Here is an 8,294-nt window from a genome sequence, read left to right on the forward strand (position 1 = left end):
ATCCTCGGCATCTGAAGCCATTGGTGGGGAATCCATCGCATTCGCCCCGGGCCACCCAAACCCAGCCGCCGTCACCATAAACCAACATCAAGTCGAAGATACCAACTGCCGGCTGCTGGCCTCCCCCTCTGCGAGGCAACTAGCGCTGGCACCGTTCCAACGACGTCCACGCCACCTCTGCGCCCCGTGAGGGCGACAGACAAATCACTCAGAGGCGCACCCCAAAACACATACACATACACACACACAGGCATCACAGTTGTCCCTCACTGTGTCCGCGGCCTCGCTTCCCATTTGGAAAGCCAGTGCAACGCACAGCCACGAGGTTGGCACCGTGTGTGTGCATGTGGCAGCCGCAATCATGAAGGGGAAGAAAGTGTTATCCATGAAAATGCGCATGGAGTAGTAGAGAAAAAAATAAGAAAAAAAAAGACGCTCCTCTGATCACAAAAGGAGCGTTGGCCGACAGGGCGACAAGCAGGATTGGTGAACAAAGAGTATGTGTCGTCCCTCCCAGGCTGGGTGTGCTTCCGCCTAATTATCACCCAGCAGCAGCGGTAGAAGCAGTTGTGCGCGCACAAACGGGCTGATGGTTGCGCTGCGCTCCACGTCGGTCAGAGCGTCGTTCCCAGTGTCGTTGTCCTTGATAGCTGTGTTATTTGTTGACGCTTGAGTGATGGCAACAGGCCGTGCAGTACAATTTTCATTCGGTGCAGTGATGGCGATGTAATGCGTGGCCTCCGTGAATGGTTGGAGGCCGGCAATGGTCTCGTTGGTAATAATAAGCTACGAGGGTTCTTTCAAGTTGCTGTTGTGTTTAGTTGGCGCTTGACTTTCGGCATCACTTCCCTGTTCATTGCCTTCTGTATTACTTCGGTCCATGACACCATTAGCTTGGCCCTCTGTCAAATCACCTCCCGCCTGTGTCTGTGCATTAGGTTTGGTTGGAGTATCGTTGGTGCCCACGCCCGATGCAGACTGGTGTTTATTGTTAACGTCCTTTACAGAGTGCCCGTGAACATCCGGCGGGTCTGTGCCTTTAGGTGCGGGGCCAGCGGACTGAGTGTTAGTGGCCGCAGGCTTCTAAACTGCAGGAGCTTTCTTTGCCGTATTCTGCGCCTTTCGCGCACCCTTCCGAGCTGCGCTGCATATGCGACTGTCGCTCTTTTGCACTCTTCTTGGACTTAACGTCACCTCCGTTTGTCATAAGCGGTGCACCTTTGAAGCCAACTGCCCCTTCTGGCTGGTGTCTACCACTCCTTTCTGTTAGGCTGTCTGCTTTAGGTTCCGGTGGTGTTACTGGATCAGCCCCTAGAACGGTGCATCCAGCTTTCGTGTCATTCATGGCTGTGAACTCACAAACGATTGACGCTACTGAAGAGGAAACGCCAGTAGTATTTGCTTCCACCCACTTTTTATAAACTTGACTTTCTCCGTATGTCGTAACCTCCATCCTGAACCCAACAGCATTACTTTTGTCAGCGGCAGCATACGCATCTGTGCAATCCAAACAACTGTACAGCCACACATCATCATCAGACGTATCGTTCGCCTTCACAGACCTTTCCCAATTATTCATCTCCAAAAAGCGGCCATGTAACTTTCCTTCAATCGGCTCACAAGCCACCTCCACCTTCAACCATACTTTTTGCACAGCTTCAGCAGGAGAAACTTTTACCGTCTTCGCCCACACGGAGGAGAAGCAGCTATACAGCAGCGTAGGGACTGCCATGGCGCGTACTGTCGCCATCGCCATCCGTCGTGGTATTAGTGGTGGCGGTAGCAGCAGAGTCGATGGGGTAGTGGGCTAATTCGCGAGACAGAGGGGAGAAAACAATAAGAGAGAATAGTTAGCACAAAAGAGAGCAGATACAATGAAGACAGCAGTTCATCGAGTTCACACAGCAAAAGACCACACACCCGCACACATACATATATATATATACAAAACACAAAATAAAAAAGGAATGAAATGTTTTCTAGCCGAGCGTAGATACCATTTGCCGAACTCTTCTTTACTCCGCTTATTTCCTCCTTAATTTCCTTTTTTGTTTTTGTTTTCGTTTGTAGTCTTCTGCTTGCTGGATTATCCTGCTCACAGAAGGGGTGTTACGCACGAGCAATCAAACTCCACCGCGTTACGGCTGCCTCTATTCTTCGACGTCATATTTATTTCTGCCAGCATATTTTTTTCTTTCTTTCCGTTTTCACTGCAATCCCCTCTTACCTATGGCAGGGGTGTGGGCTTCGTTTACTCCTCCCGCCAACACACATGCACAGAGTGAGAGCGTATTGATACACCAAAAAACAAAAAAGAGAATCATTGTGGCAGGTGACAGTTCTATGTGCGTTACAACGGTGCATATAAAATGAATGCGGAGAAACAACAAGCGGCGAGCACACACAGATATATGTACACATACATGTAGTTATTTATTTTTCATAGCATTCACTCCTTAGCTTTCACTCACTTTGCCTGGCTCCTTGTTTTCCATGTCTATCTTCTTTTTATTTTTCCCTTCCCGTTTCTACGGAAAACTCACTTTTTGTTTTTGTTTTTTGTATATCTCTTTCTAACAACTTCAGTAATTATTTTTTGTTTTGTTTTTTGGTACTGCATGCATGTATATATGTGCTTGTGCGTGTATATGTATGCGTGAGTTTGACGGAAAGAGAGGGGAGGGGGAGAGACATATTTTTGCCGTTGTTGTTTTTGCATCTTTTCCATCATGGAGACGTCTCCTCGCTTGCAGAATATACATGACGAGAGGAAAACGCAACAAAATAAAACATGCAACGATGCAGACCTCTATGCTGCCTTGTGTCTGGTAACACAAGGGCGTATTCTTGCGTGAGTTTTTTTTTCTTGTTGTTGTTGTTGGCAGCGACCTTCCGGGTGGACCACACGCCACCTCATGATGCGGCGTTGATGCGCTCCATCCAAATGCGGCAGCGAAACTTTGAAAACATCGCCTGCAGCAGCGAGCGAAAGTCCACACGCTCGTCGGTTTCATACAAAAAGGTGAGTTTCTGCCGATCAAACTGAAAGGCGGCGTCCGAGATGTGAATGATGAGGCCAAGTTCCTCGCAGGCTGCACGGCACTCTGCCACAGCCTCCTCCTCCTTCGCCATGAGATTTCCTTTCCACTCTTCCACTTCCTCCGGTGTCGCGCGACGCACAACCTGCGCCACAGACCCACGGCCACCATCCTTTGCCCCGGAACCCCCAACAGCGGCATCTGCGTCAGCCACAGTGGTAGAGGACTCCTCCATTGAATCTTCACACTGAATAACTTGCCCCAAATCAACGCCACGGTCAGCCTCAAAAATGACGTGGTCGCCAACATGAAATTCCATACACGAAAACGCCGTGCTTTTGTGATTGCCATGACATTGTAATTGCAGGCTGTACCTTCTGTTATTCTTCATCGACGCCATTTTCTCCTGTGATGCAAGGGACACCACACCTGAACGATTGGTGGCCTTGTTATTGACATTGGTGTTGCGACGCTGTGAAGGCAGCTGGGAATCATTCTTGGATTTCCCACGGCGTTTTTCTTTATGGTGGCGTTGTGTGGAAGGATCCACAAGCCCGGAGTCAGATGTCGGCTGCGCCTTACTGTCATGAGACACGTCTTCCCTACTCTGTGTCATGTCAGTATCAGCTGTGCAAAGCGGCTTTTCAATCTCTTCTTGGTAGTCTGGTTTGGGCACCTGGTTCTTCGTTTTATTGTGCTCAGCAAACGCGGATTCCAGCTCAGTGGCAAGGGAACTGGATCCACCAAGCATAGTCACTGCATTTAAATTCCTTGAAATTCGATGAGAAATAATCCCCGCTTGGACAGCAGAGCACGCTGTAGTGGAAGAAGGCGTTACTTGAATCACACTGCGGCCCGCTGTCGCGGGTGACAGTGTCATTCCCATCGCAGAAGATGGAGTTTTCATGCCAAATGATATATGCAGAGATTGTTTTTGCTGCATTGGTGTATTCATTGCGAAGTAAGGATGTTGCACATGGCTTTCCGTCACCCTTTGATCTTCGTTTGTATCTTGCCCTTGTACGGGATGCATGTGTACGTGCGTCTTCTTCTCTCCCTCAACCTCCTCCTCCGTGTGCTCGACAGGGTTGTTTCCAAATGTACCTGCAGTATCACTGTTCAGTGAAAAAAACGGTGTCATTCCACCATTATTCGTTGTCATATCCACAAATTGCTGAAGACGCGGTGTTGTACTGGGGCCGTACACAGGCACCGAAGCCGGCTGGTGAGGGCCTGCACCCCAGCACAGCATGCGCTCAACACGCCTTTGAAGATGACCCTCCCCAGAGGCCAAGAAAAAATTCAACGCACCTGAGGTGAGGCCGTGTGGCAACCCCTGTTCATTAAGCCCACCCTGGCCCTGACGCATCTCCCTCCCCCCCCACCTTTGAGCTCGCAGTCCCTTTTGCTAGTTCACAGGTTCCTCTTTCCTTAATCGAACCCACCCCCAAAAAGGTGTTGGTTAGAAGCCACCAGTCGCTGCTTCCCTTCCTTTGCTTCTCGCCTCTCTGCCGTTTCGGTGTCTTGTGATCTCCACTTGCTGGTGTGGAGGGTTTGTGGTTTTACTGCTTACGCGTGTGGTCTGCTCCTGACACAAAAAGATTTAAGAACAAGAAAAATTTATGAATTAAAAAAAAAAGTAGGCAAACAAGAAATAAATAAATAAAAATTCAGCTATGTTGAGTGAAAAGCTGCGGGGAAAAAGAGAGAAAAAATCACTTTGCATCCGTCGATCCCTTAACATCAAGGCTATGATGTGTCACTGAGCAGAAAGAAGATGTGTCGCGCCCCGCACGCTTATTTTTGCAAGCGCAAATTATGTCCATGCGCAAGTCATTGCAGACCCGCAACGGCAAAACAGGACATGAGACAACGAAGAAGTGGAGAACAGAGAGACAGACCACATCACCCCTCCTCCCTCTCTCTCTTTATATATATATATATATAATCCATGTGCCTCGTTCCCTCTTCATGTAAACACCGTGTCACCCTCTACAGCCTGACATTTGTTCGCGTGGCTGCCTAAATTGATCGAAGATTTATATTTTCCATTTACCCTTGCCTTGCTTTAACGCATCGCTTTTTTAAAATTCTTTGTTATCCGACTTTTTTTTTCGGTTGTGAGAGCGAAGAGGGATCACACTTCTCTTTGTCTTGGCATCGACACCCCCGGGCCATCCGCTTTACGCTGTTACACATGTAGGGAGAAGGCCGTGGAATATACACACACACAAAAGACACAAAGACGGCTATCGCAAGTCATCTTCATTTGTTCAATTCCTCAGTGCGCGCTTTCTTACGCTGCGGCTTCCCCTCTTGTGCAAAGACGAGAGGTTTCGATAACACAGCAGCGATGCCATCTGAAATAGGTGGAGGTCGCACGTCATCCGGTACAACCAATGGTTCTGCTGGGGGAAGCCCACATAGCACCGTCACACGCCGCTCAGAGACAGCCACGGTGGCCGAGAAGCGCGCCGTGATGTGGCGTTCGCCTTTGATCCTCAATGCCGGCAGAGAGTCAATGACATTCTGCTTTTGCAACATCGCAACGGCCATTCGGGCCTTCAGAGGGCTATCCAGGTGTTTGAGGCTAAACGGAAAACATTGGTGCTTCTCTGTGATTTCTTGTAGCGAGGCGTGGACGGAGCGCACACGAGCGTCATTCTGAAATTCCACTTCAGTGCGGCGGTAAATGCTTGCCTTCCCCTCAGCAGGTGCCACCTTGTACGAGGAATGATCCGTGAAGGCTACATCAAGTGTCCATACTTGATTTGCGCCTATATTGCAATCTGCAACGTCCTGGTGAGGATCCTCCAGCGTTACACGTCGCGTAATGATGCATTCCATGCCGTCTGGAACCCATCTTTTTGTACGGTTTGAGAGTACACCTTCTACTCCTTGAACTTCAAAATGATTTCCCACGCTGTGTATGAAGTCTGTGATGTCAGCATTCAGCATCCCTGGTTGCATGAGATGAATCATCCCGTGCAAAGCTATACGCGCCGCCTCCACCGCGTTGATTGCCTCTTGAGTGAGCTGTCGCATCTGCGCACGTGCAGCGGTAGCTCCTCCGGAAATTTCGGAGGAAGTTGTGGCTGTGGCATCACATGGAACAAGAACCGTACGTGCCGCAGTGACTGGGTAACCGTCGATGTGGCACCCCATATGAATCTTCACCACATCTCCGCCGCGGAGCACAAGGGCCTCCTCCTCCACCAACGGTGCATGATTGCAGAGGATTTGATTCACTGAGACGTTGGTTGGATAGGAGAGGCCGCGAAGAATGCGGTTACCGTCAGCGTCCTTCGCCTTGGAGAACATCGCTTGCACCCGTCGCAGCAGTTCTTCATCGCCAAGGTCACACAGATGTTTCGTGGTTGCCCCTGGCACGCACGCAGCCGCCAGAATGTCCATTACCTCGTCAAGGGCACGGCCGGCAGACTTGTACTTTGTCATCACGTCTGGCTTCACAATTGTTTCTGACACCCGCTCCGCCGGCTCCAACTCACCCTCAAGCTCCTTCTCCATGGAGGCGACTTTTTGACGAATCGTGGAGGCAGAGCGCATCCGTGCACTGCCGCCCCGCTGCTGCGTTGGTGCCCGCTTTGCCGAATCTTTGTGTCTCACATCACCCATGGGGGTTTGGACTTCCAATTTTCGAACAGCAGAGTGTTTCAGAGGTGCCGTGCTGGGTGGCTGCATTGACTCTTTCAACTGATGCAGCGAGAGCGACCGCTGACGCTTCATGCAAAGTGTCGGCCGCGCACTCTTGCTGCGGCTGTTGCTGTACCCACGTCCCATGTGAGAGTTTCAAACTCCGCACACACACACAGACACACACGGATCAGCGAAAATGGAAAGACGCCTAATCAACACAACCTCGGAAAAAATTAAAAGTTCTTCCTTTTTATTGCCAAGTAAAAAATTAAAAAGACGACATTTTTTTTAAAAAAAATAAAGGCAGGCATGCAATAAGTAGAAAGAAAAGCATATGCTTCTTGTTGTCTGCAGAGAAGCCCACATTGATGCACCCACCTCTGACTCTCTGCCTCTCGCTCGCTCTATGTACAAAAAAAAAGGAGATATAGGGAAATATTGTAGCAAAACACAGGGGATGGGAAAGATACGATTATGCCCCCAAAGGAAGAGATACTTTTCTTCATCTTTTATCTTCTTCATTACTGTCAGTTGGTGGGTTTAGTGTGTTTCCTCCTCCTTCCACTCAATCCCCACTTCCGCCCCTCTTTTTTTATCATTTTTTTTTTACCCCGTCTCATGCTGCGGATTTTTTAAACTTTCCTTGTTGTGCGTACTCCCACATTCGGTGTTGCTGTTCCTTTTTGTTCGTTAGTTATATCCTCCTCCGCATCCTAATTCTTCGGCCGACGTTTACGGGAAGATCGCAATGCTTTGAATCGCCGACGCAGTGTTCGGCGCCGCGTGTCGTCGACCTCACCCTCGTCGGCATAGTCTCTCTCATTATGGTCGTCGTCTCCCTCCTCCAGCTCCTCCTCCTCGTACCCCTCGTCTTCCTCGCGGTGACGCTCCCGGCGGGCCGGACGTTGGCGACGCCTCAGTTCGTCCAGTTCGCGCTGCAACTCTCTCAAACGTTCCTCGTCCTTGGCAGAGGGCTGCTTTTGTGCCTCGTTTTGCTGAGTCTGCTGTTGTTGAGTCTGCTGCTGTTGTTGAGTCTGCTGCTGTTGTTGAGGCTGCTGCTGTTGTTGAGGCTGCTGCTGTTGTTGAGGCTGCTGCTGTTGTTGAGGCTGCTGCTGTTGCTGAGGCTGTTGCTGTTGTTGAGGCTGTTGCTGTTGCTGTTGCTGAGGCTGTTGCTGTTGCCGAGGCTGCTGCTGTTGCCGAGGCTGCTGTTGTTGCTGTTGTTGAGGCTGCTGTTGTTGCTGTTGCTGAGTCTGCTGCTGCTGTTGTTGCTGAGGTTGTTGCTGTTGCTGAGGCTGAGGTTGTTGCTGTTGCTGAGGCTGTTGTTGCTGAGCCTGAATATCCTGTTCTTGTTGCTGTTGCTGCTGCTGCTCAAGATGTCCTTGTAGTCGTTCACGAAGATTTTCTGTACGTGGTGTTAGCATGTCCCTTTCGGACTCCACTATGGGTGTCGTTCTGGCGTACACGTCGTGGTCATATGTTACACCCTCAAGTGGCATTGTGTGAAGAAAGATGATGTCGTGATTGTCCGTGACGTCGCCTGTCTCGGCGCTCAGCCCAATGTAGTACTCATTCTTATCCATCTTAAGGTGAAGGTCGGAT

The 8,294-nt window shown here is 50.0% G+C and overlaps 4 protein-coding genes across 4 annotated transcripts, besides 7 other annotated features; all 4 read right to left on the reverse strand.

Moving 5' to 3' along the window:
- Positions 1-226: 226 nt before the first annotated feature.
- Positions 227-258: a microsatellite.
- Positions 259-1,066: 808 nt separating this feature from the next.
- On the reverse strand, positions 1,067-1,756 carry TraAM80_09127 (uncharacterized protein; the record flags this gene model as incomplete). The annotated part of the gene is made up of 1 exon (XM_029385830.1): positions 1,067-1,756. The coding sequence occupies one exon, from the start codon at positions 1,754-1,756 to the stop codon at positions 1,067-1,069; it is 690 nt and encodes a 229-aa protein (XP_029234379.1).
- Positions 1,757-1,928: 172 nt separating this feature from the next.
- Positions 1,929-1,964: a sequence feature (A-rich).
- A 579-nt stretch (positions 1,965-2,543) lies between these two features.
- Positions 2,544-2,609: a microsatellite.
- A 248-nt stretch (positions 2,610-2,857) lies between these two features.
- Positions 2,858-2,881: a microsatellite.
- A 32-nt stretch (positions 2,882-2,913) lies between these two features.
- TraAM80_09128 (uncharacterized protein) lies at positions 2,914-4,407 on the reverse strand (the record flags this gene model as incomplete). Its single annotated transcript, XM_029385831.1, has 1 exon — positions 2,914-4,407. One exon carries the CDS (start codon positions 4,405-4,407, stop codon positions 2,914-2,916), a length of 1,494 nt encoding a protein of 497 aa, XP_029234380.1.
- A 247-nt stretch (positions 4,408-4,654) lies between these two features.
- Positions 4,655-4,705: a sequence feature (A-rich).
- Positions 4,706-4,967: 262 nt separating this feature from the next.
- Positions 4,968-4,985: a microsatellite.
- A 318-nt stretch (positions 4,986-5,303) lies between these two features.
- TraAM80_09129 (proliferation-associated 2g4) lies at positions 5,304-6,839 on the reverse strand (the record flags this gene model as incomplete). Its single annotated transcript, XM_029385832.1, has 1 exon — positions 5,304-6,839. The coding sequence occupies one exon, from the start codon at positions 6,837-6,839 to the stop codon at positions 5,304-5,306; it is 1,536 nt and encodes a 511-aa protein (XP_029234381.1).
- Positions 6,840-6,858: 19 nt separating this feature from the next.
- Positions 6,859-6,879: a microsatellite.
- Positions 6,880-7,408: 529 nt separating this feature from the next.
- TraAM80_09130 (antigen 38) lies at positions 7,409-8,294 on the reverse strand (the record flags this gene model as incomplete). The annotated part of the gene is made up of 1 exon (XM_029385833.1): positions 7,409-8,294. A coding segment is annotated over one exon (886 nt), but the record flags the coding sequence as incomplete, so codon positions are not given.

This window comes from Trypanosoma rangeli, assembly GCF_003719475.1.
Source record: "Trypanosoma rangeli strain AM80 chromosome Unknown Tra_15.4_contig_00519, whole genome shotgun sequence".
In the NCBI taxonomy this organism is placed as follows: Eukaryota; Euglenozoa; class Kinetoplastea; order Trypanosomatida; family Trypanosomatidae; genus Trypanosoma; species Trypanosoma rangeli.